The 27,859-nt window shown below is 41.1% G+C and overlaps 1 protein-coding gene across 4 annotated transcripts in view; it reads left to right on the top strand.

Moving 5' to 3' along the window:
- The window catches only part of SLC7A11 (solute carrier family 7 member 11), a 133,805-nt gene that overhangs the window by 58,238 nt on the left and 47,708 nt on the right, over positions 1-27,859 (top strand). For 2 of the 4 annotated variants that reach the window (XR_011471542.1, XM_070415183.1), the window contains exons 7-11: positions 1,395-1,518; positions 3,332-3,435; positions 4,661-4,757; positions 6,227-6,376; positions 7,874-8,051. Coding sequence is in view for 2 of the 4 variants with exons in the window: in XM_070415183.1 (XP_070271284.1) it covers positions 1,395-1,518; positions 3,332-3,435; positions 4,661-4,757; positions 6,227-6,376; positions 7,874-8,051 (653 nt within the window). In the remaining 2 variants the exon portion in view is untranslated. Of the gene's footprint in view, positions 1-1,394; positions 1,519-3,331; positions 3,436-4,660; positions 4,758-6,226; positions 6,377-7,873; positions 8,052-17,710; positions 17,859-17,983; positions 18,201-27,859 lie in introns of those variants that run through there. The other 2 variants (XR_011471541.1, XM_070415182.1) reach the window with 2 other exon arrangements.

The raw sequence follows: 27,859 nt of genomic DNA, 5'->3' as shown, positions 1-27,859 counted from the left end.
AGTGATTGAAAGGTTGTCTATAGGCCTTCGTGTTCCTCTTCATTCCCCTTTGCATTTCCATGTAACCTTTCTTTCAAAGAAGCAGAACTCATCTTTAATTGGCCTTGTGCCATTCACTCTTTTGTATCTAATTGGCCCGCTGGTTTCCTTTGCTTAAATTGAGCATTTATCCATCACAACTGGCAGCGCATGTGACGGTGTTAAGAGGAAATTCCGCAGGACCCTCCCCTCACTGGGGAAAGGAAGCATCTGCTCCTTTCCTAACGGGATGCCGGGATTTAGAGGTCAATGTGTTTCTCCATCAAGGCTTAAGACTTTGGGGACCAGGGGAGTGTCAGGCTCCAAGCAGCATAATGAATGGCAGAGGCTGGCTGGCTAGGTTTGCCTGTTCTCTACAGCACTCTTTAGCATAATGAGCTGGGACTTAGCGTGCTAAAACCCGCCTGGCTTGGGGAGCAGGCAGGCTGTGCCTCCTCCGCCCCCCCCCCCTTTTATTCCCCCTAGTTCTGAACTGTATTTTCATCTTGGAAAAAATCATTTATATTGAGGTCTTCATTAGTGACACCAGCAGGGTTAAGGCTCCATGAGGGCTGATAAGCTCCACGGCCAAAAAAAAAGAAAACCCATCAGCCTTTACGCAGGGAGCTGAAGGTTTAAGTTGCTTGAACGGTAAAGAGTCTGAAGAGGTGATTATGTGAAGCAAGTAATGTGTATCGGTAACATGGAATCAAATTATTGGGGTCAGTAACTTCCTGGCTTTCCAAGTGCATTAAATGAAGACATAACCTTGCATTTGCACTGGGTATTTCTTGATGCTGCGTCCTGTCAGCACCGTCCGGCCCTATGTGCTTCCCAGCACGTCACCTCTGATTTCATGGGATTATCTTCGCTGCTGCTTTAATAGACATTCATGATCTTAAGCTTCCTTTGAACTCACAGCAGGGCCATGCAAAGTCATTATTGTGAGCACTTCTGTGCTTTTTGTGTTCTATGCAAAATTATTACTCCTATCATTTAGAAAGGTGGCTATCTCCTGCTCTCAGACTTCCAAAAAATATTTTGGAAGTCTTATTTGCTGGTAAGGGAAGTTCCTGAAGGGGAAAATCCCATGAATGTGAAAGACCATTTGGGGAGCGAGTATCAGAAAGGTGCAAAGGCAGCGAATTAGTATTTGAAAGGTGTAGCGGACAATGGTTCTCAAAGTGTGGCCCCCTGGATAGCAGCATCAGAATCCCCCAGGTACCTCACTCCAGTGAAATGTTTATGCATACCCAACAGAGCCTATAATGATCATACCTACCATTTAATTTTTTGTTTGAATTAGCCTATCGTCCTTGATTTTAGAAAAAGAATAATGAAAGATGACTAATAAGCGATTCCTTTGTGCATTTCAGAAACATCCCCCTTGCCATAGGTATATCCATGGCCATCGTCACCATCGGCTATGTGCTAATGAATGTGGCCTACTTTACGACCATTAGTGCTGAAGAGCTCTTGCTTTCAAATGCAGTGGCAGTGGTAAGTCCAAGTTGGGGAAATGCCAATTTGAATTTAGGTTAATGAGTTGATGCAATTTTATACTAGTTCCTTCCAGCAGAAAAGGGTTTTGAAATTCAGTAATCTTTTCTTGACCTGAATGATAATGAGCATCTTAAAAAAATTAGAACACACCTTAGCATATTCCATTTAACTGATACAGCTAAAATCCTATACGATTTCTCTGTAGTGTTAATGTCATGTAAGACATTTCTGCATATACATGCTTGAAAACACATTTCCACATATACACAGTCTTCTAACATGTCTTTAAGGACAGGTAGGCAGAATTTAAAAGAATGCAGTTTGGAGTATGCAAATTGCAATTATTCTGTACTCTTTCCCATTTGTAAACTTTTCAAACATTTTTCCCCAAAGTACCACTTCAGGAATTTCCAACTTGACCGTATATATTTGTTTTTTCTCTTACATCCTTTTGAATACTAGTCATGGGATATTATTAATTTGGGGGAATAATGAGTTATTCAAAGTTACACAGATATCATTGCTGTAGCACTTCTCAGAATAATAAAATGCTAATATACATTTTTAATTCCTTAAAAAGTGGATACTCATAATTTTACATTTTCCAAAATTTATGAGACTTCAGAACTGTCTTTGCTCCCAAGGGTCGTGTTATGGGACTGTTATTCTGTGACACATACTTTTATTTTGTATAAAACCGTAGGTAGTAAGAGAGCCTTCACTTATGACCTCATAACAATGAAGCGGGGTAAAATAACTTCCAATCATTAGCTGTCAGTTCCTTTAAAAATAGTCACTATTACCTCATATCAGCAACATCCACGGGGAACAAATGATCTCATTTCACATGAACCTATCTATGTATGCGTTCACTGCAGTTAAAAAAGGCTTCAGCTAGTGCTGTAAGTTCTAGCAGACACCCACATGTACAAGGCTTACTGCTGTCCAGCCAGTCATCTCATCTTATTGGACAGAGAGAGGGCCGCACTTATTCCTTGAGCGTAATGTGGTCCATTAATTACACAGCACCAGCTGCATCAAGGACAAGTAAAGAATCCCACTTTTTTTTTTTTTTTTTACAGTACAGCCTTTATGTCATGGCATAAAAGGAAATTTCGGAAGTTTTGTTTATCCGTTGTCTTTTCTGTGGCTCGATTTCCTTGGACTTGTATTTGTAGTCTAGCCTTTTCATGGGAAACACAGAAGGAATTGCCAGATAATTGATTTGATAAACACAGATTCAGCTGATGTGATTATTCTGGGCAAAAGGTTTTCAGAACATTTCATAGATATGATATCAGTGATTAAGTCATCAGTTACTTTCTGCCACACTTTTACGTCATGACGGTGGGATTGGCATATGAAACAAGTGTCCATCATTCTTCTCAGTGTACATTTGTGCTTCACTATCCACATGTGGCTTTCTGGGCTAAAGAGAAGGTATTGTGCAAAAGGATTTCTGTCTAAAAAAGCAGAAATTTTTCTGAAGAAGCTTTTTCCACTTACCAGAATGATAGAAGATTTTGGCCACAGTTTATAAAAATTCGGTAAATGGATCGTTGCCTTTTGAAAGCAAAGAATAGGTACTTGTTTAGACCTTTGCCCACATTTTTGCAACAAGCAATGCCATGGCACCTAATTTTGATTATTGTCTGCGGAGTTACTCTGACCCTAACCAAAGAGAAGGATTATAAAACATACACATATCACCAGGCTAACAGAAAGTCATAGAGCGAGCCTGGCTTACATTGTTTCCTTTTATGCCACTTTCTGGCAAAGCACTAGTTCACGTCCTTCTGTCTTTCACTAGACCTTTGCTGAGAGGCTCCTGGGAAATTTCTCATTAGCAGTTCCCATCTGCGTCGCCCTCACCTGCTTTGGCTCCATGAATGGGGGTGTATTTGCTGCCTCCAGGTGAGTGAGTTCAAGCATTTTCAGAAATGTATTTCTGTTTTTGAGATTGGATGTGATAAGGATGACTTTACAAAGAAATAGTGCCTCCTAACCTGTTGTTTTTAAAGGGACAGGCAGGATTGAAGTCTTTGTCCAAGTAGCAACAGCATGTCTCCTTCTGCCCATTAGAGGGCACTGCGCCTCTACTCATAGCCCAGTCTGAAGCTGGGCCTGTGGCATTTTTTTTATAGTATGTCTACGGAGTCTAACAACAGCATTTTATTTCTGGTGATAAAATCTGTTGTTTCTCTAAAGGTGACAAGAAAAAAAGTAAAGTAAGAGATGCCAGAAATCACCACTTCACCCTATCTCTGTCCCTATTGCTTTCTTTGATGTAAAAGTACCTTTTGTTTTAATAGAAGATTAAAACCCAATCAGATAAATATGAATGTTAGATGTGTTGTCGTCCTTAAAAATGAAATAGCCAGTTGTTTACCAGAAAAATGAGATTATTCGGAAATAGCAGAGGAATCGCAATTCAGAACGTGCAAACTACGGCAAAACCACAGGAGCATCCCGAGAACAAAGGAGAGGGCCTTGCTTTTACAGAGGAAGGGAAGTCGTTGGGAGCGGAGTTTTGATGGAAAGGCCGTTGGAAGAGAGTGGGATTTCAGGGTTGCTGTGGCTTCTCTCCAGCTGGGTTATTGCTGGGCCAGGAGATAATGTCTTTTCTCCTGTTGGGGGAGTGAAGAAGGCTTCTTCCTGTTGAGCTCCCCTTTCAGGCCCTCCCAACTCTATTTTAAATGAGGTTTCCTTTATTCATGTTCACAGTGTGTATGTACGTGTGCATGCAAAGTGCGTGTGCGTGTGCGTGTGCGTGTGCGCGCGTGTGTGTGTGTGTGTGTGTTGTTTTGGTTGGATAGACAGAACACCTACAGTACTGGGAACCTAGAACTAAATCCATTATCAGCTATTTATATGTAGGGAGAGCCATGCTGAGTCAGATGTGGCTATTGTTTCTTCTCAAAGAAGAATATAACAGTTGGCAGATTTTATAAAATTCTAAGACAGCCTTCTCATGATGGTCTCTACCTTGTCTGAAAAGTGAAATCTAAGTAATCATCTAAGAAATGTCAAACCGTCTGGGATGAAAAAGATGCAAGTTTTATCTTAGGGTTCTGGGATATTTTCCCCTCTGCCATGATCAATTATGCAGTCAACTCCACCCCTGTTTTTCTCCCACCAGGTTATTCTATGTTGCGTCTCGAGAGGGGCACCTTCCAGAAATCCTCTCCATGATTCATGTCCGCAAGCACACTCCTCTGCCAGCTGTTTTTGTTTTGGTAATGCACATTAACAAGTGTCTCTCCATATAACCTCTAATAGCAGGTTAGCAAAGCGGATCTCGCCCAGACATCAGAGTGCGTGACTTTCTCATTCATTGAGAAACGGGCTCTATGGAGATCTTGGCAGCGTGTGGGAGGCAGGGTGTTTTCCGCTGCTTCCCTTGACTCGGTATTGCTGATGCATATTTGATGGTATGGGGCAAGAGCCGCATCACTTTTTCTTCACCTTTGTAGAAAGTAGTGAGGTGTAAGGGAAATTAGTTTGGCTCCTACCATTGACAAAGGACCTGGTAGAAAAGGATGCAGAGTAATAAATCCCAATTCTAAGTGCAGAGAGTGGAGCTAAAAACTACAGTTCAAAATGACCCAGATGTCGCATAGGCCCCTTATAATGAAATGCACACAAAATTATAGAAAATGCAACGATGAAATTCTAGACAGTGCAGTGATTCAGTGATTAAAAGTGAGACCTTTGAGAGCAACCCTAGAGGGAAGAAATAAAAGCACCGAAACTTAAATTTCATTTGTAGGATTCTTTATGCCGAGAACAGTACGTGTGAAACATGGGATACAAAAGACTGTGTAAGGTGTAACAGTCCTCAAACACCCACTGGCAATGTTATGGTCCCTTTGTGCCTACCATTTTGTAACATTTTTCTCAAAAGCAATCTGCTGCCAGAATTCATGGAACATTTCTTCTCCATGCATTTAATTTGTTTGAAAATGTTTCCTTGAAATTTCTTTGTAAAGTACACAGTACTCTTTGTGAGGAATCCAGAAGGCAGCGGTCACTTGTGGGAACAGAATGTATTATTCCGTGAAGAGGGCTTCGCTTTAAGCCTCTGCTATCAGTCATGTCCTCCTCGGCGTGCACGGCAGAGACTCGCTGTGCTGATCTCTGTGCCGCATTCCTTTGTGCGCTCCTGAGGGTCACCCGTGGCAAGCACACGGGGAGAGGGAGCGTGGAGGAAGGAGAGGCCGACGTTTTGCATTCAGGGCCTGGCAGAGGCACTGAGAAGTGGCCCGTGTTTCATGAGTGCGTGGCCAAGAGCAACACAGACCCCATTGGCAGAGCTTTCTGCAGACTCTCCAAGAGGGGACACTTGTGATGTTTATTATTAATTATTTACTAGTCACCTCTGGGTCCTTACATTTTCAGTCACTGACTGTAACTTTGAAAATATAGTCTCTTCTGTCCAATGTAAAAGCAACTAAACACCAAACATCCATATAAAATTCCTTCTCAATAAGTGGCAGGGACGATGGCCCTCTCATTCTGTTACTGGCATAGAAAGGGATTTTAAGAGCAGAATATGGAAAGGAGGTTAGGTTTTAATCAACACGGTAGTTTATCAGTATAAGTAATCATTTGAAAAGGATAGTAAGAATGTCTAGGTATGTGATGCTTTGCTATCACCTGTGTTCCCTGTAACTCACCGAGTGTGGTTTTGTCCCCCTCCTCGCAGTATCCTCTGACGATGGTGATGCTCTTCTCTGGGGACCTCTACAGTCTTTTGAATTTCCTCAGTTTTGCCAGGTGGTTTTTTATTGGGCTAGCGGTTGCTGGGCTGATTTATCTTCGATACAAACGCCCAGATATGCATCGTCCTTTCAAGGTAACCTCAGCAATCTTGATGGGTTTACATAAATCTTTCTCCTAATACCTAGTCCTCCCTTTGTCATAACTTGATGATAGGGAGCTTGGGCGGGCGGGGGGCACCATCCTCTGTCATCAGGTGTTTAACTGTTGCAGGTAGTGCCTTCAGATTGGACTGATTTTCCCCTGGGAAATAGTTCATCACATTGTCTTATGTGCTGTGCTGAGCTCTTTAAAAAGAGGTGGTATTAATAGAGGATGTGTGTTATGCTGGTTTTTCATGACATGTCCAATGACCTGATAAATTCAAAGCATGGGATACTCTGATCTACCTTTATGCTGAACATTTGTGGACAGCCAGACTGAGAAACAGTGATGCCGAGACGTATGGAATTGTGTCACTCTTTAAAACTCCAAAATGGATGCCGCTGTACAAAATAAGCATTTTCAGTATTTTTAAAGGTTATGACTTATTACATTGCTCTTTTTTTCTACATTATACACTCCAGAAGGAATAAAAATGTAAAATATAGAGGGAGAGCGAAGGTGTATGAACTTACCACTTAATTGAAAGCACAGTTACCATAAGTAAGCACTCCTTTGGGGAGGGTTGAAGAATACCCTTCTCACCTGTCTCCTTCAGCCTCCAATGCTCAGAGATTGATTTGGCCTCACTGTTCATTTGCTTTGAAGAAATAACAGATCAGTTTGTCAGTTACGTTGTCAGAATTTGTTTCTAATTATATTCATTGCCTAATCCTGGCAACATCTTCATTAGCGGTCGAATAGGAGTTGGCCTGTTTTGTTCCTGTCCTCTCTTACTGTGAATCTCCAACAGAAAATCAATTTTCCCTGGAAGGATTTAAGATGTAACTAGCAGCCCATGGTCTTAGCTCCACATTAAAGTGGACTCTAATCATAATTATCAAAGAGCTCATCTTTTAATACCAAAAACAGAAATTATAGTAGTACTTAAATCAGGACTTCTATAATGAAACACACTTATTTATCCTTAGAGTTTTTTTCTATCCAAAGATTTTTTTAAATTAAGGGAATATCTATAATAATAACAGTGTAATATGCTAATTAGACCGGACAACCAAACAACCTTCCAGATGTCCTTCCGGACGACCTTCCGGACAAAGCCGGGGCTGAGAGGACCGAGCCCCTTGCAAGAATTTCGTGCATCGGGCTGCTAGTGTTTAATGTATTCTCTGTGTCCTTTAAAGAGACTTCGCTACTGCCCAGCCAGCATGGCTCAGTGGTTGAGCATCGACCTATGAACCAGGAGATCATGATTCTATTCCCGGTCAGAGCACATGCTTGGGTTGCAGGCTTGATCCCCAGTAGAGGCATGCAGGAGGCAACTGATCAAAGATTCTCTCTCATCATTGATGTTTCTATCTCTCTGGTTGTGTATGTCACCCAATGTCATGACTGATGGGCTCACCTTGAACCACTGTCCATCCCTTGCACTGTGTTAAAAGTGATTTTTTTTTTCTGTGCTGTGTTCCAGGTGCCGCTGTTTATCCCAGCTTTGTTTTCCTTCACGTGCTTCTTCATGGTTGCCCTCTCCCTCTATTCAGACCCCTTTAGTACGGGGATTGGCTTCATCCTCACACTGACTGGAGTCCCCGCATACTATCTCTTTGTTATCTGGGACAAGAAGCCCAAGTGGTTTAGAAGACTGTCAGGTAAGTCTTTGAACCTTTTTACAGACCATGTTGTAGAAAGTTCATCTATGTGTACACCCATGACACACATTTCTCAAAGTTCAAATTTATAAGTGGGACAACTGCTAGTGTGAATGCGTTATTGCATTTTCATTAGAACTGGAAGAAAGAAAAGTGGAAGGATGTTTAAGGTGCAGCCACTGATGACTTTCAGGGCAGTATTCAGTTGGGATGCTTAGTCACTTCTTAGGACAATGGCTTTCATAGGAAGAATTTTATCAGCATTTCTGAAAACGGTCTCATTGCTCTTATGAATCCTTTCCTAACCTGATTCCTTTTATTCTGGGTTGAATGCAGGTTAGTGATTCTATATCATAACAGACTACTTGATGAGTGATATGAGATTTGGTAGGGAGTTAGGCAGAGACCCTGCAAAGGTCTTAAATATCATGATTACAATTCCACCCTATTTAATTGACATGGTAAGTCACACATGAGTCACAAGACCAGCGAGAACAAGGAAGAGAAGAATAACAGCTCTCATTTACTGTGTGATTCTATGGATTAGCACATGCATGACCTTATTTATTCTTTAAAACCCATAGGCAGGAAAATTATTATTTCTATTTTATAGACTTTGAGTTATAGCATGGGAGAACTCACACCACTTCTTACACATCACATAGATATTAGCTAGAAGAGCTAGAACTCAAACTCAGGCAGTTTTATGCTTTAGAAAAATCATCCTGGAGGCAGGGAGGCTGGGTTAGAGGGAGTCAAGGCTGAAGACAGAGAATAGAGGTTAGTTGACTCAGTAATCCTGATGAGGACAGAGGAGGGTCTGAACTCAGGGTGTCAGCAGGGTCCAAGAGAAAGGGAAGATATTAAAGAGGAAACACCCACAGAGCTTGGTGACCAGGTAAGTAGATCAGTAGGAGGAAGGGTGCTTAGGAAGGAACAGCCCCGGTGGGAAGCCCAGCCCTCTGTCCCAGACTCTGCTGAGGGAGCCCTTTTCCCCACGTCATCATCCTGCGGGAGGTGGTGTTACTCCTACAGCCAGGTGGGGAACTCGGGACTCAGGGAGGGGGGATTTTATTTTTGAGTGTACAGAATTTAAACCATTGAGCTAGGATTTAAATCCACATCTGCTGGATGAGGTGTCTGGGGGGACGAGAGAGAGGGGTCAAAAACACAACCCGAGAAGCAGATAGCTTCTTGCTGGTGAGTTTGGTGAGTTTAGAAAACAAGTTTTGTTCTCATTTGTTTTAACTTACTTATTTTACCATAATTAATTTTTTGAAGTTCATCAAAAAGTTCAGAGATATTTCTGGTAAAATTGTTTATAAATAATGGTAGTGCTACTAAAAATAAAATAAATAACAATTTGGTATACGTATTGAATTTCTAGTGTGCTACACAAACTCCTTCAGAAGGCAGTTATTTAAAATAGAGTTTTGCTACTATTCCTCTTTATTAGTTTTTAATTGGTATTTGGTATCTTTAGACCTTTTATACACTATTTATACTGAAATTTGTTTTCTAGCCGGCAACACTATTCCCCAAAGAAGTGTTACTATGAAAATTAGGTTCTTTAAGGCTAACACAGGCACACTGATCGCCTTGCAGGGTATTTAATCTCTATTTCTTGTTAGATCACATTCATTTTCTATAGAATGGTTTTAGTTATGTTTTTCCACTTGTAGGCAATACAATTCTGAAAAAAACAAAAGACTTGGTAAACAGTATTTACCATTAGGATTGCTCTCCTCATTACCAATGTTCAGGACAGATTAACGCTCATCACTATGAGATCTGTGTCTATCTCAGATCCTGGCCAATGACAGTTAAAACCCTTGAGCACCAAAGAGAACCAAGAGAATGCAGGCTGAAAGAGCTGGCAGCCCTAGGGTTGGACCACATCGAGAAGGGAGCACTGTGAAGGAGCAAATTCCTTGCTTGTCCCCTTGTAGTAGGCATTTTGTTCCTCCTGTTCGTAGCCAGCCTACTGCAATACTTCTTTCCTTTTGCTAACATGTGCATACTTTATACCATGTTTTTGTGAGTGCATGCCTGTTGCTACATTTCATGCTTGATCTTTCTTTGATGTGTTTTCCTGCTCATGTAATTTTCAAGTTTGGGGTTATTTTTCTGTCTCTAATGATGTTTTGATCATTTCCAAGGACTCCAAATTTAGTGTTAGCCACTTGTGAACGTAGCAGCAATGTAGTAGCCCCATAATGATTATTTGGTTCCCAAAATGCCATTAAGCCTCACCAGGGAACATGACAATTCTGCCGTTTAAACTGCGATCATTGTCACCCTTTATCTTTACAGCTGCCTTGAAAGCCTTTCCTCAATTTTGTTTGATTTCCCTCTTAGGCAGCATTCTTGTAATAAAGTAAGATAAAAATTCATAGTATTGATTGCTGCAATAGCCAGTATTTTCCTCGCCTTTGGCCAAAACAGAACACACACACAGACACACAGACACACAGACACACAAAACAGTGGAGTCCTGATCCAGAACGTCACCTCTCCCCCAGCCACCTCCTTGTCAGAGACAAACTCCGTGTGAACTTGGAGGCCAGAGAGCCTTGGGCAGTTAGTTCAGTGATTACAGATCCGGTTGTCTTGGTGGCTAACATTCTTTAGCCTCTGTATTATCATTTCTCTTTACCCGAATACACATGAACCCATTAGCCCTGTGAAATGTCGGTAGATCAGAACACACCTCACTGAAGGTGCTTCCATAAAAAATGCGAGGCCACTGGACAGCTCTCAGAAAACGCTGAAAGGCTGCTCAGCCCAGACAGCCAGGGCATGTGCCGAACCCGAGGATGGGAGAGGTTCAGAGATTTGATGAATTCCTCTGGCCACAGGATGCCAGTATTGAACCACGTTCTGTTTGACAGCATTCCTAGGGTGAAATGAAGAGGGGCTCTTGAGGGACTAGACACACAGAAAGCTTTATCCCGCCATCTGTGACAGCGTGCTTAATTCTCCTGGCCCTTTATGTATTTATTTGTTTATAGAAACACCAGCTTCTCACCCAAGGAAAATGGGGCAGAATAGCCATTGATATATTTAGCAGATAACCAGGTGATACCCAGCCCTGGCAAAACCCAGCCAGGCTCCCAGCAGCCACTTTACTTGACAGTCTGGGTTTACGAGCCAGACCCCGTCACGGCCGAGAGTGAGTGGAGTCACTGGAAGTTGGTCTCTGTTGCTCAGGGCGAGAGAGGAGGACAGCTGCATTTAAACAAAGTATTTGATTGTAGAGACTCATACTGGGCAGCACCAGCAGAATGACTGTACCAATCTCCGTGATGGTGACGAGGCAATGCCCCAGTCCTAAAAGCATCTGCTGCTTACAGTGCGCTGCGGTGACTTCATTTATGATTCCTCAGTGAAAGCTGCTTAGTGCATTGGACAGACGCTTCATGCGGCCTGCAGTGCCACATGTGAGATTAGGTAAGCTTGCCCACATTTCTTGGGGGCCCAAACCATCTTCATTGCAGGATAAAATGAGACCATCCATGTGACAAGGTTTTGAGGTCTTTTTAAAAAAACACACATGCTATTATTCTAATCCCGACTTCTGGGGAAGATGGTTCTTGTGCTAGTATTTCACGACTTCTGGCTGTAGTTCCTGTGATTGTACCAGGTGTGGTTGGGAAATCAGATTCTGCAAGGTCAGTTGTTTCAACTGGTTTCAGGAATACCTACTGAATATGAAAGGTAAAACTGAAAATACAATTGCAGTTTGGTCTTGTACCTTGTAGTGACTGTAAACAGCAAATACAGACTCACTGGCTCTACTTTATTGAAAGAAATAGTATCATGGTTGATTATCCACAAAGCCGAAGGACTTACATGAGCACAAGTGTAATTGAATGCCACACTCCTGGGCTTTCCTGGCAAGCAGGAAGCTTCCTCAGAGGCTTACTTGTGTCTGTTGAGACCCCATCTAACAGCATAGCTGTAGATAACCTAGAAGAAAAAGTTGGTGTGGCTCAAATAGCTACTCAGAGCCCAAATCAGCCACTCCATGCAAACCTCCATAATGATGAAGATTATCCAAATCTTGAGCATAAGAAAGCCACAGGAAACATAGGACTGGTTGAATGTGGAAGAAGAGAAAGGAAGGTGTGAAGAACTAGAAGAGAGTGTTGGCCCCAGATGTGCTATTGAATAGAAGATCTAGACTGAACATTCAGGAAGGAGAATGTCACACTAGGAAAGCAGCAGGGTCCCAGCACTGCTCTCCCTTTGTCTCTAGACCCAATGCAGTGTTGTGGCCTGGGTAAGCAAGTTGGCTAAGAAAACAAAGGGCTGATGGTCCCAGAATAGAGAAACACACTTTGGAAGAAGCTTCTGTTTGGACATGGAGGAGCAGATTAAAAAGTCAGTTATTAAAAAAAGAAGAAAGGAAAATCTCAGTAGATAAATGCATGGACACACACACACACACACACACACAGCAGTTGTGGAGATAGTTCAGCTAGCTACAGCAGACTTCTCCAGTGAGGAAAAAAGGGTTGATGAGGACGTCAATTTAACCCCACTGTTTTGCATTTGACCACTGCAGACAACTAAAACCCTTGTTTTACCTTATCAGATGACTAGCTCCTTCTCTGCCTATAAAGCCACCTCTTCCTGCTATTGATTGACACTTTTCTTCTATTTGTTTTTCTAGGATAATTTTACCATTTCCCTTCCCTGTAAGCATGGAGTTTTATTGCTCTTGAGTGTTCCCTTGTGCTTCATGTACATCTCAATGTAGAATGGACTGTGACAAAATATAATTTATTTGCAAAACATTTACATAGAGTTTACCATTTGCCAGAACTGTGCTGGGCCCTGTATCATCAATGGATAGTATAAAAATTAGTATGCTGAGGAAAACAACTGTTACAAAGCAAATGATGGTATTAAATATTGCTTGGAAGGGACTATTACAGGTGACAAGTCATAAAAGAGGAGAAATACTATATGTCTAGATGAGAGATGATCTGGGTCTGAGGCCACCAAAAGGACATGGTCGGCTTGAGAGGCTCCAGGGCCATGGTCGGCAAACTGGCTCTCGAGCCACATGCAGCTTTTTGGTCCATTGAGTGTGGCTCCTCCTAAGCCTCAGGAGTATCCTAATTAAGTTAATAACAATATACCTACCTATATAGTTTAAGTTTAAAAAACTTGGCTCTCAAAAGAAATTTCAATCGTTGTACTGTTGATATTTGGCTCTGTTGACTAATGAGTTTGCCGGCTACTGCTCCAGGGCCAGTAGTAGTTTAAAGATGTTCTGTAGAGGTTGATTACAAAGATAAGAAGTGACCAAGAAGTAATGTCCTGGGAAACCAGTCACAGAGTTCAAGGACTACCAAGATAAAATGACCTTAGAAATGATCTAGTCTAGTGGTTTCTACACTTTAGTCTATCTGAATCACACATTTCTAGGCTCCACCTTCAGTTTCCAATTCAGTGGTTCTAGGGTGGGGGTTGAAAAGGTGCTTTTTGAATATCATAGCTGGTCTGCAGAATACACTCTGAGAACCACAGACCAAGTCCAAGTCCCTCATTCTTCTTTGTTAAATTAATTTATTTTTATTGAGTTACTAGAGACCCAGTTCATGAATTCGTGCATGCGTGGGGGCCAGCTGGGGGAAGGGGCCCCAGGCGGTTGGCGGGCTGGCCCCACCCCCTGGTCGAACTCCAGTCGAACTCCCGGTCAAGGGGACAATTTGCTTATTACTCTTTTATTATTGGCATGTAACATTGTGTATGTTAAAAATGTAAAATATGTTGGTTTGATAATTTATATACTGCAGTATGATTACTATAATAGCGTTAGCTAACAATAGCTTTATTATGTCATGTATTTATCATTTCTTTTTTGTGTGTGTTGAGAATAGTTAAGATTTAGTGTCTGAGCAACTTTTATAATATGGTGCATTGACAATAATCACTATGGTGTGCATTACATAGAACTTATTTATTTACTAGTTTTAAGTCTGCATCCTTAACATCTCCCCAATTCCCCCACTCCCTATGCCCTGATCATCAACATTCTACTCTGTCTTTACATGTTCAGTTTGTTTAGATTCCACACACAAGTTATTTCATACAGTATTTGTCTTTGTCTGATGTATCTCACTTAGCATGATGTCTTTATTTTTTTTAAAATATATATTTTTATTGATTTCAGAGAGGAAGGGAGGAGAGAGATAGAAACATCAATGATGAGAAAGAATCATTGATTGGCTGCCTCCTGCACACCCTCCAACTGGGAACCGAGCCTGCAACCCAGGCATATGCCCTTGACCGGAATCGAACCCATGACCCTTCAGTCCTCAGGCCAACGCTCTATCCACTGAGCCAAGCTGGTTAAGGCAGCATGATGTCTTTAATGTCCACTCACGTTTTTGCAAATGGCAGGATTTCCTTCTCTTTCATGGTTAAATAATATTTCACTGTTTGTACGTGTGTCACATCTTCACTCATTTGTTGATGGACACTTGTGCTGTTTCCAAATCTTACATATTGTGAATAATGCTTCAATGAACATGAGTGGGCAGATATCCCTCCGAGATACTGATTTCAGTTCCTTTGGATACATACTCAGGAATAGGATTGCTGGGTCATATGGAAGTACTATTTTTAATTTTTTGAGGAACACCCATACTGTTTTCCATATGGCTGTTCCAATTTACATTCTCACCAACAATGTATAAGGGTTCCCTTTTCTTCTTATCCTTGCCAACATTTGATATCTCTTGGCCTTTCTAAAATATTTTTTGGAAGAATATGAATTTTTTTTTATTGTCTCTCTTATGTAAGGGTTTGGTTTGAATGTTCTAGGCCAGCAGGCCTCTATGCTCCATTTAACCATCAGGAACCCTGGTCTCTTCATCCCCTGGGGCAGTGCCACTTAAAGTATGGACTGCACACAAGTCTAGCTCATGAACTGCTTGGTAACAGTACTATGAACTGAGTTATAACATCTTAACATATGTAAGGTAACATCTCATTGTGGTTTTGTTTTGCATTTTTTTTTTTTGACGATTAGTGATGTTGAACAACTTTGTGTATGTCTGTTGGCCATTTGTATATCTTCTTTGGAAAAAGGTCTATTCAGGACTTTTGCCCACTTTTTAAATTGGATTATTTCTTTTTCTGCTATTGATTTATCTGAGTTCATCATATATTTTGGAAGTATGCTTTGCTAGTATTTTCTTCCATTCTGTAACTTATCTTTTCAACTTATTATTTCCTTTGCTCGGCAGAGGCTTTTAGTTTAATGTAGTCATAACTGTTTTACTTTTTGTTGCCTGTGCTTTGGTGACTTAACCAAGAAATCATTGCCTAGATCAGTGGTCAGCAAACTGGCCCCTTGAGTGTGGCTCTTCCACAAAATACCACGTGCGGGCGCACACGTACAGTGTGATTGAAACTTCATGGCCCATGCCACGGGACCAAAGAGCCGCATGTGGCTCGCGAGCCGCAGTTTGCCGAACACTGGCCTAGATCAACGTCAAGGACCTTTCCCCCTGTGTTTTCTTCTAGAAGTTTTGTGGCTTCAAGTCTTACATTAAAATTTTTGATTCATTTCAAGTTAATTTTTGAGTGATATAAGGCAAAGATTGTTTCATTTTTTTCTTGCATGTAGATATCCAGTTTTATGTCCTTTCCCTATTGTGTGTTCTTGGTACCCTTCTCAAAAATAAGTTAATTATATAGGGAGGTTTGTGTATCAGTTCTCTATTTTGTTCTACTAAGTTATGTGTCTATTTTTATGCCAGGACCATACTATTTTGATTACTATAGCTTTGCATTATAGCTTGAAATTAGGTATCATGATGCCTCCGGGTTTGTTCTTTCTCAGTATAGCTTTAGTTATTTGGGGTCTTTTGTGGTTTCAAACAAATTTTATGACAATTTTTCTACTTATGTTAGAAATGCCATTGGAATTTTGATCAGGATTGCACTGAATCTATAGATCATGTTGGGTCTAATGGACATTTTTTCAATATTAATTCTTTCAATCCTGGAACACAAAATATTTTTCTATTTCTTTGTGTCTTCTTTAATCTCTTTTATCAGTGTCTTACAGTTTTCATTTCCTTGATTAAGTTTCTTCCAAGTATTTTATTGTTTTCAATGCTATTGTAAATAGGATCACTTTCTTAATTTCTCTTTTAGATAATTTGTTGTTAGCGTTCAGACGTGCTACTGATTCCTGTATGTTGATTTATACCCTGCAATTTTACAGAATTCATTCATTACTTCTGACAATTTTTAGTGGCTTCTTTAGGATTTTCTATATATAAGATGTTATCTGTGAACAGAGATAATTTTATTTCTTCCTCTCTGATATGGATATCTTATATTTCTTTTTCTACTTAATTGCTAATTGCTCTGGCTAGGATAACAGTACTATGATGAGCCATCCTTACATTTCTGAGATAAATCCCACTTGATCATGGTGAATGAGCCTTTAACATGTTGTTGAATCTGGTTTTCTAATATTTCGCTGATAATGTTTTCAGCCATATTAATCAAAAAAGTATTGGTGTTCATTCTTCATGTTTGGTATAATTCACCAGTGAAACCATCGTTCCTGAGCTTTTCTGTATTGGGAAAAATTGATAGGTTTGAGCCTTGAACTGCCTGGGGAGTGGGGCCAGGGTAGTGACAGTGCCCCTAGCAATAATGGGTCAGAGCCAGTACCTGGGAACCAGGGGGCAGGGCTTGAGGAAGCAAGAGCTATTTCAACAATGACAGTTCAGAGTCTTGACCAGGATGGAGGGAGAGGAGAGTGAATCAGCACCAACAGAGCCCTAAATAATGGCAGGCAAAGTGTTACTTGGGACCCCCGGGGCTGGACTCAGTAGGGGAAGCTGCCTCAGTAATGCTGGGAAAATGCCTGACCTGGGCCCAGTTGGGCAAAGAGAAGTGGCAGCTCAGGTCTTGTGTATGGTAAGATGCTGTGGCACCCAGTCCCTGAGAATGGGGCACAGCAACCAGGGAACCTGAGGCCATCTCACTTCAGCAACAGCTCCAGCATCTGAGAATAGATACAGAGGTGGGGGCGCTCCAGGCTGCTCCATCAGGGGATCAGCATGCTCAAGACTGTGGGAGACCTCTCTAGGAAAAGTTGCAAATGGCCACAATGGTGAGGTTTGCTGGGGTTCTCCGGCTCTCTTTCTCTGGGAACTTTCTTAGATCTCTGGTTGGGGGATGCAGTGATGTAGGCAAAATACTTTTCTTACTTAACTATGTGGCCATCCTTGATTTCTGAGCTCTGCCAGGTTTTTGCTGCATTTTTGTTGTTGTCTAGACTCTAGAGCTTTTCCTGAGCTATTTTCTTCCATTTGTAGCTATTTATTGTCCTTGTTTTCTTAAGGCGGTGATGAGCATTAGGAACCTCCTAGCCTTTTAGCTTGCTGATGTCACTCCCAAGTCCCTCATTCCTATAGATGAGGCAAATGAGGTCCTGGGAGATGAAATGTTTTGCTCAATATTACACTACAAGTTTGAGACTGGAAATTTTATTCTGATTCTTCTCTTGATTTTGCTGAGGAATTGATTGTAATCTCATAGGTACAAGAACAAAGCAATTTAAAACTGAATATGAAATGTGTTTTTGAACAGTTATTTACATCTTGATCCTATTGTCTCAGAATATTTTCAGCCTCCTGATTCATACATAAAAGTCCTTATTTTAATAGAAAGTATTAACATATTCTTCTGAGACGTCATCATGGGAAGTTATAGAAGTGACATACATTAATTGAGCAAGATAGGATTCTAATGAAGTAAATAATTCTTGTAAGTGCTCTATGAAATAGTTGTGTGTTTTCAGTATTCAACCCCTAATAATTCACATTTTGCTGTTGTTTTATGTATTTCTGATTTCTGTACATTTTTAATTTTTCTTCATTATTTCTTTGTAGGCAGAATAACCAGAACATTACAAATAATACTGGAAGTTGTACCAGAAGAAGATTGTCATAAATTATAAATTAATGCATTTGCAATCTTGGCAATCTATCCTTGGCTTTGTTTCTGCCCAAAGGGCTGAAACAAAGTATGGACATGCACTTCATTTTATGAAAATCCAGAGGACTGCGGCTTTGGTGATGGAATAAAGGAGTCAGTCATTTTTATTCAGATCTTTTTAATGTATTCAAACTGGTTGCTAAGAAACTTAGTTATAACTCCATGTAATTGTAGAAAGCTGATATGCAGCTCTACCATGAGTTCACGTGATTCTTGTGTCCCTGATACCTACCTGTTGAGGTGAGGGGAAAAGCCTACGGGATGGACAGTTACCTCAGTGGTCTTTCTCTGTAACATATCACGGCTAAGAAACTTCAAATTGAAGACTGAGGTGTTTTCTGTATATATAGGTTTTGTAAAAACATTTTTTACCTACTATAGAAGGCCATACTGTGAAAAGTGTTTTCTATTCTTCTAGAGAAAGAACAAAAAAAGCGTACATCCACACTATGGTCAGAGGAAAGAAAGAAATTTATGTTACATGGCATTGCATTGCTTCCCCTTTGGTGCCAGCTTAAATGTCACTCATCCTTTAAGGGTTAATACTAACAGCATTGTGAACAAAGGACAGAGGGGGTATGCCTAACTTTAATAAATACATTATTAAAGAAGAGCTTCTAGGAGCTATTGTTTACAAATTCAGGAATTATGTTTGTGTAAAAATCATTGAGAACTTAATATGTTGGGATATTTTTTTTTTCACTCCTCATCAAGAAGCTTTGTGGTTGTCTGACATTTTGTTTTCATGGCAGCCCATTTGATCAGGAAAGGATGTAAGTAACATCCTTCTTACAGCAAAGCAATAGTCAATTTGGTATTAAATCCTTTTAAGCACCATTACCTGTTTTACAAATAATTTACCCTGGATAAATATATCTAAATATGTGCATTTTCAAATCTTCAAATTAAAATATCAACGTTAAAACAGAAATCACCAAGAAAGAAAATGCCCAAAATATTATACCTAACCCTATAATCATATCTATGTGCAATGATAGCAATTCTGGACAAAATTTTTAGTTTATAGTTATTTTTACATGGTGATGAATTTTGACAGGTTGTACATTTCCTAATTGTATTTTATATTGTTAAAATATCTCTTCAGATAAAACTGTGCAGATCAATTAGGAAATGACATATATTTACATAAAAATTGAGGAAGAAATGCCGCTGCTAAATAAGATTCACAACTGATGTTTCTAAAAATTTTCCACTTCTATATCTAGGTTTTGTCAATAATTTGTTCACCTTAATTATCATTTAATCTGCAAAAGAAATAACTGGTAACAGACTCACTAAAAGAAATAGAAATTGTGCTTGCATGTGTATATCCAGACAGGTGTTATTATGCTAGGTTCCGAAGCTACTGTGCAATTTTCTAATGATAGTAATATCACGATGACATTTGTTAACTGTTATTTACACACATCTAAGGTTAAGTAGTTTATCATAGCCAGAGTTATGTTTCATCCTTTAATTTTTTGTCCATTTGAAAATAAGAATTTTTGAAAGAATTACACTGGTTAAAATCATTCAGAGAAGATGTAGAATTCACAGACAATTGACAAAGTCGTAATGATATTTCATAATTTGAGACAATTCCAATTCACAAATTTCAATTTTTTCTCTTGATAACATTTAAAATATATTTAAGATTGACATTTCTTAAACAAACCTACTGTTTGGGTCTATAAGTGAATTCATAGGGTTTTCAAAGTTGATGTGTAGTCTCCACTTCCTATATCCATTTAGCCATATCTCTTCCCACTATATTGTTGCTGGAGGTATTGCGATCTAGGTCCATATAATCTAAACCAGAAAACTCTTCTTGGATTTTTATGTAGTGAGAAAAAAGATAGAGTCTCATGGAGAGAGGTTTGTGTGGTTCTTGATTATTCCTGAGGTTAATGTTCTTATAGCAACAGATAGGTCTCTGCATTTTATTTATTTGTTTATTTTGGGTTCTAATTTCTCTTTAAATATACCATTGAACTGGCTAAATAGGATACATATTCATTATTCTTTCATCATATCAAAATGAGTTTTCCTTACTAAATTTCTAATACCATTGTAATACCATTTTAACCAGACAGAAAGTCAGTCAGTAATTTTTAAAGAAAGTAATGGAGATTATTAAACTTTAACTTATTTTTAGGCTAATCATGACAAAACATGTTTTCTGTGGTTGGGGAGTCAATATTCATAATTGTTATTCACAATTGTATCATATCCTAGGAAAGGTGGCTGATCCCAGACCACACATAAATGTTAGGTGTGTGCACGCACACGTGCTATGTGCTTGTACAGTATCTCCCCCAGCCCCGCTGGCACAAAACTAGGACAGTTATTAGGATATGGTAGAAATGCAGGACAGTTTATCTAACACTAAAACAACTACATTGAAAAAAATTTCCAGATTGTCTTATGCGTCTGGTAAAATTATTTCCCCAATTGCCATCCTATATAATAAAAGCCTAATATGCTAAGTATCTGGTCATCCGGTTGTCCGTTCAACCAATCAAAGTGTAATATGCTAATGATATGCTAAGGCCACTCAATTGCTTGCTATGACGTGCACTGATCACCAGGGGGCAGGCACTCGAACCAGTAGGTTAGCTTGCTTCTGGGGTCTGGCCGATTGGGACTGAATGAGACTGGTCAGACATGCCCTGGAACCCTCCTCCAGTCCCTCCCGGCTGGCCAACCTCCCACGTCCCTCCCGGCCCAACTGGTGGGGTTCCTCGGCCTGTACCCTCTTGCAATCTGGGACCCCTCAGGAAATGTCAGAGAGCCAGTTTCAGCCCAATCCTGCAGGCCAGGCCGAGGGACCCCACTGGTAAACAAATTCATGCACCAGGCCTCTAGTTTAAAATATCAACAGTGGTTAGCATTCCATTGTATCACTCAATGGAATTCTCCATGCACTGTAATCAGTCTTCAGGAAAATCAGTATTTTATCTCTATTAGCAGACAAATATAATGATAACTAAGAAAGGGAGCATCTTTGACCTATAGTTGATTTCTTATTGAGGTATATGTTATGAAAAGATAGAAAACTGAAGTTCAGAGTGGCAGGAAATGAAAGTAGTAAATGATTGGAGGTAACAATATTTTGGTGTAATTTATTATGCAGTGTAGTGAGAGAAATATTAAAAATTCAGTGCCTGCTGCACATAGGTGGACGTCCTGAGAAGCTAATGAAACTTAAGCTTCAGTGCCGTTCACTTACACACGCCCCTTCCAATTTTGCATGTACCTAATTTTGCATTAGGAATTATGTATTAATTTTCTTGAAGAAAATCAGCAAAATTGTATATACTTCTGGCCCTACAAAATCAAATACCCCTTTGATTAAGGTGAAAAAACTTCCACTGCTTTTCCTGTTAGAAATAACATGGGGTATTTGTAAGATATACTTTTAAATAATGTTGTGAATTAGTTAAAGTATCTACTAGTATATATAAATGGCTTTCTCATAATATACATTATATGATATATAAGGAGAGAGTTTCACCTTTCACATATTTGTCAGTTCTAAATGATAGAAAAACAATAAATAGGATTTTAATTGTAGCTGTTTTTTTTTAGGTTGGCTGAAAATATAGAGAGATTTGGAATTTGAATGCAGATGAGTCAAGAAATTTAATGTTACTTAAATATAATTGTGCTTCATTTTACCCTATATGATGGGCTATATGTCGGTGCTGATAATGTCTACAAGGTTACATTTGACTTTCCTAACCAAAGTCAGGCATTAAGCACATCATTGTGTAACTGGCAACAAGCTCATGGTGGATATAAATTAGAGAAGATAATGAGTCATTTTGACAGCTTCTGTTTACATTATTTATATATAGATAATAGGATTATTACCTATAATGTTTTTAGGATAATTTTCTTATAAACAGCATTTTTAATCTTTTCCATCATATATCATACCTAGAAGTGTAACCTCTAGGTATGCACTTAAAAAGGTATTTTAACAGTTATATTTAAGAAATAATCCTTTCTTCTTTCTATTGCATTTTTCAAATTAGTTGGTATAAAAAATAAATGCTCAGTCTAGTTTTAGATTTGACATAAATTCACAAAGGCATAAGTCATGGTCTCACAGGAACTTCACCAGTTTTCCATGTTGTGAGATATTGTTTATAACCTCCAGGGGTATTAACTTGATCTCTTTGAACTATTTCTGTTTTCTTGGAATGAATCAATGACTCATTTTGTATTATTTTTGGCATGATATCCTCAAGGTAGGAGTAAGTCTTATTTGAATCTATACAATTACTGATATTCTTAGATTTACTTACAACCACTTAGGTTTAATTCCTTGGTAGTCCTCTCCCCCCTCTTCTGTTCCCATTGACTTGAGAACATCACTGGTGGATGGTTACAGTCTGCAAATAGTTATCTGTTACATGTGTATTTCAGCTACAGATCGAGGGTGCATTTATAATATCAATAGTCGCCTTAATATTTTTATAGATAACAATCCACTCAAGAAACTGGAGCATTAGGCGTCTATCTGAACGCCATACAAAATGGGTGCACTGGTTTGAAAGTGAACATCCTTTTCCCCCTCAACATATACACTACTGGTATTTTTTAAAGAATGACTTTCAAGTGAATTAATTTATTGGTTAGAAGATTTGCTTGTTGAATCCATATTACCTCTTGCTGAAGTCTCTAAAGGCCACGCTGAAAGCTAGAGGAAAAATAAAGATGAATGCACAGTTATCTGTTTTGCAGCAGTGACTGTATTTTGAGCACCTTGTGTGATAGGGCATTTTGCACTGCATCTTGTGGGAAAACATCAGGCCTTTGGATATTACAGCTGTAACAGTTGGTTTGTGAGTGGTCTGACTTAAAGGAGGATTGTGATGTTAGACCTCAATTATTCCTGCTAATGCTTCCATGCATGCTCAGAAGCATTCATCTCACACTGGGAAGCAATACAGTGTGGTTCTAGGTTCAAACTATCTGATTTAAAAGTATTTCTGAGTTCTTTTGTCCCTAGCATTTCTCCTTTGTTCCAAATTTCCTTTTATTGAATAATTTTATATATATAAAAGCCTAAGCAACCAGACAACCGGACAACCTGCTGGTAGCTATGATGCGCACTGACCACCAGGGGACAGACGGCCAACCCAGGAGCTGCCCCCTGGTGGTCAGTGCGCTCCCACAGTGGGAGCACTGCTCAGCTGACAAACAGGCACCAGATGCCTGGCTCACGGCTGGTGAGTGCAGCTGCAGCAGCACCAGTCTCTCCCACGGACACTCCCCCTGCTCTCCGGAGAAGGGGCGGCAGGCGCAGTGGGGCCAGATGAGCAGGAGCAGTGCAGCTCCCAGCCTGGGCTCGGGCTCCTCCCCAGCCACCAGCCACTTCCCACACTACTTCATGATGTGCGGGATCTAAGCAGACAGCAGGCTTGAGCCCGATGAGCTGGCGGGTAAGGCCGGGCTCCGGTGGCACGGGGGTCTGTTGATCCTCACAAACCAGGCCGAAGACCCCACTGGTGTTCAAATTTGTGCATCAAGCCTCGAGTGTAATATAAAACTATTATATTTAAGTAGAAAAATAGTTTGGAGAAATAAAACAGATTGTTTCAAATGAATGTGTGCTTATAACAGAATAGAACTGACCTACATTAAACTACTGTGTATATTCATAATTTTAGACACTACCACATAGCACTTTTTAACTGCTCTGGAAATAAAGAACAATATATATGTAGCTGCGGTTATCACACAAACAACAAGGATCCTCCAAAACTTTTAAGTAGTCTGGGATTATTTTGATTCTTTCTTTGGAGAAATTTTTTTACCTAATAGTTTTCCCTTGTGAGTGTTATTTCTACTGGCATAAATCTGGAACTAAACTATTAATGCTTACATCTTGAAAACTGGGATCTTTTTACATTATCCATGTTCAGAGAATGGCATATCCCTTAACTCTTTTAGGCTATTTAGAGCCAATGCCTGTGTTCAAAATAGCCAATGGTACCTGCCAACTCTTGAGAATTTGCAAACATAAGCATCAGATGTGCTAAGAGTGCATTGCTTCGTAGCATGAGACAGAGTGTCTCCTCTCTGTGCCATGGGTGAACAAACATCTAGTTGTGCGTTAGTGATCACATGCTGGCAACCTGCGAATGTCTAATAAGCACAAGTCAGAGAAAGGCAAGCCACATGTCTGCCTGGACTGAATACTTGGGGAACTTAATTCGTCCTACTTTTCTGACTAAGATTTTACTCAAGATTTTGTAGAGCTTGGTTTTTGCTTACCATAGAGTGGATTAGATGGTAGTGATGCACTGGTAGAGATGGTTTTTAGTTACTGACTCAGAATTCATCTCATGATGAATCATTAATATCTTTTTATTATAACTTTATCTGTATTTACTTTATAAAAATGGGTTCAGTGAGTTTTGTGTTAAAATTTGACTTAGTAATAGTAACTTCTTTTTCAGTTCTCAAGGAGTAGAAAATTCTGTATGTGTGTTCATATTAACATATCATTAAGTAACATATATGAATGTATTTAAATGCCTTTTATATCCTATGTCAAGTGTCAGTAATTTGCACCAATGGAATCAATTGAGCTCAGTGGGGAAATAGTAGTTGGGTTACTCTGGCGGGTTGTGCTGGCAGCCAACTCTTTGATCTGTGCTTAAACTGTAATTTATAGACCAGCTATACCCCTTAGCTGGGGTCTGGAATGTATTTGTCATGACCTTGTACCATTCCCCTCATTGGTAGGGGTCAGGGGAATGGTGGATTTGTCCTGGTGATCTAAAATACAGGATCAGAGAAATCCAGCTGTGGAGGAGTGAGCCTCAGTTTCCTAAGTGGTCCTCATCTGTGGTCCTTCGCTTTGACATTGTGATAGTGAAACTTGGTAAAGTGGATTGTGTGTATTTTATACTTTTATGCAATGTCTTGTATTGATAAATTCTTAAGGAGCAAAACTCCTTTTCTGCACCTACATTCCAATCATATTTGGAGTACTAAGATATTTAACTATAAAAATATAAATGGTGCACAGAGAATTTCATTCGTAGATTATGTTGCGTTTCTAGGGTTCTCTGGCACAGATGCCTATACCAGCATGTGATATGTGAAATAAAATGGATTTTTTTACAGCTTAATGATTTCCTTCTGGGGAGAGTTCTGGTGCAGAAATCACACTGCCAGATGGTGTTTATGGGCTATTTGTGTAAGTGGTACGATACTATGAAATAAGTGTGATTTCATCTGGTGGAAACTCTTGACGCATATGTTTTGTATGGAAGAAATTCTGGTGCAATATGATGTCACTCAATTTTGCATTGAATTTAATTTCAATTGTGTTTATGTATAAGTATGCTTGAAATGCTTCCAGCTCATTAAACTTTTGTATATATATTTTTGTACATATTTTTTACTTGAAAATATTTGAAACGGAAAGTAAATAAACATTTGATAGTTTACATAATAAAAGTCATGTTTTGGCATTTGTTTTTAAGCACTGTACATTTCATTCAATTGAAAATTTGGGTTTTAATGATTAGATTTATCTGTCACTGATTCTGTGAATTTGTTGGTGGCTCCCACTTATCATCAATTTTCTATACTAAAAATTGAAAGAGGAAAACCTACCTCAGAATAATACTGAGATTACAGAAGAGATCATTGAAAATGCCTGGTATTTAAAAATACCATAATACGAAGATGGCGGCGTAGGGAGCGGACCTGTGTGTGCTGCTCTCTCACAGCATCATTGAAACTATCAACTATGAAGTAAACAACCGCCACTCAGAACCATGGGGAAGTTGGCCCAGTGGGAGATCTACAACTGGAGGAAAAGAAAGAAGCGCAGTGAGACTGAGTGGGAGCTACGGAGGCACCAAAACCAGAGGTACGCAGTCACACGCCACGCGGGCTGCAAATGGATTCTCGGTTTTTTACGAACCCTCGAATCCTCTGGGCTTGCTCGGGGCAGGTCTCTGAGGCCCCAGATCCCACAGGGAGAGGCGGCCACGGCCTTGCAGTGGTCGGAGAGCGAGGGAAGCTCTGATACGCGGCTGCTCGCCGGCACCGAGGGACAAGAAGTCCTGGTGTCCCGGGGAGGCGAGGGGCGCGGAGACGCCGCCATCGCTATTTCATCCATGCTGGTGACTCCCTGTGACCCCGCCCTACCCTCAGGGCTGTGCCAGAGGCACAGGAGGGAATGACTGTGCTTTTACAAACTCTCAAATCCACTGAGCTGGTTCGGGCGGGTCTCTGAGGCCCCAGGCCCCAAGGCGAGAGACGGCACGGCCTTCCAGCGGTCAGGAAGCGAGGGAGGCTCTGGCGCTCGGCTGCTCGCCGGCACTGGGGGACACAAAGTCCTGGAGTCCTGGATAGGCAAGGGGCCGCTGAGTCTCCGCCCCGGCGACTCCCTGTGACCCCGCCCTACGCAATTTACATTCCCATCTGGGCTGTGCCAGACCCACAAGTAGAAGCGCCTTTTCTTCTGCAAACTTTCAAATCCACTGAGCTGGTTCAGGCGGGATCATGAGGCACCAGACCCTACGGGGAGAGGCAGCACGGCCTTGCAGCCATCAGAAAGCGAGGGAGACTCTGTTGCACAGCTGCTCGCCGGCACTGGGGGACACAAAGCCCTGGCAGGGAGTCAAGGGGCCGCGGAGACTCAGCCAGTGCTATTTGCTCTGCCATGGCGACTCCCTGAGTCTCAGCCTTAATCAATTTACATCCCCATCCAAGCTGTGCCAGGTGCACAAAAAGACCCACCTGCGCTTTTGCAGCCTATCCCAACAAATTGCAGACTTCAACTGCTCGCAGCCATGAGAGACACACTCAAGAAGCAGACCCAGGAGAACCAGGATGGCGGCATAAGGAAGAGACCTGTGCGTGCTACCTCGCACAACAACATCGAAACTACCAAATATCAGACAAACACCTATCATACAGAACCATGGGAAACTTGGCCCAGTGGAAGCTCTACAACTGGAAGGAGAGAAAGAACATTGAGACTGAGTAGGATGTGACACCAAGTACAGAGCCCAACCCAACAAACTGCAGATTTCAACTCCTCGCATAGAAAGAAGCGCATTGAGACTGAGTAGGATGTGCTGAGGCACCAAGTACAGAGCCCATCCCAGCAGGCTGCAGATTTCAGCTCCTTGCATCTGGGAGGGATGCAATCGGGGGGGCAGAGTCGGGTCCGGGGCCGGCCAGGGCTGGGCCTGACTCGGCCGGCACTGTGGAACTGCTGTACCAGCAAGCGCACAAACATGCCCACTGGTCCCAGTCTCTGGTGGGGCGCTGCGGGACAGCAGACAGGCAGTCTGTGCACTTGGTGGAGGGCAGGAGTGATGGATGTTCAACCACCAGGAACGCCTGGAGATTTTGTCTGGTGGGGAGCCGCCGGCAGGGGACAGAGGGCCAAACATCCTGTTTCCCCGGTAAGGCTGGGATGGCCCCGGTGAGGTTGAAACGGTCCCGGTGTGGTAGGGACGACCTCGGCGAGGTTGAAACAGCCCCCGTGAGGTAGGGACGACCCCAGTCAGGTCGAAACAGCCCTGGTGTGGTAGGGACAACCCCGGTGAGGTTGAAACGGCCCCCGTGAGGTAGAGACGACCCCAGTCAGGTCGAAACGGCCCCGGTGTGGTAGGGACGACCCCGGTGAGGTTGAAACAGCCCCCGTGAGGTAGGGACGACCCCAGTCAGGTCGAAACGGCCCCGGCGTGGTAGGGACAACCCCGGTCAGGTTGAAACGGCCCCGGTGT

The sequence above is a fragment of the Myotis yumanensis genome, unplaced genomic scaffold (genome assembly GCF_028538775.1).
Source record: "Myotis yumanensis isolate MYYU_CA2020_CCGP unplaced genomic scaffold, mMyoYum1.0.hap1 SCAF_5, whole genome shotgun sequence".
In the NCBI taxonomy this organism is placed as follows: domain Eukaryota; kingdom Metazoa; phylum Chordata; class Mammalia; order Chiroptera; family Vespertilionidae; genus Myotis; species Myotis yumanensis.
Note: the sequence above shows the minus strand (reverse complement) of the source record. Positions and strands in the feature narration are given on the sequence as shown.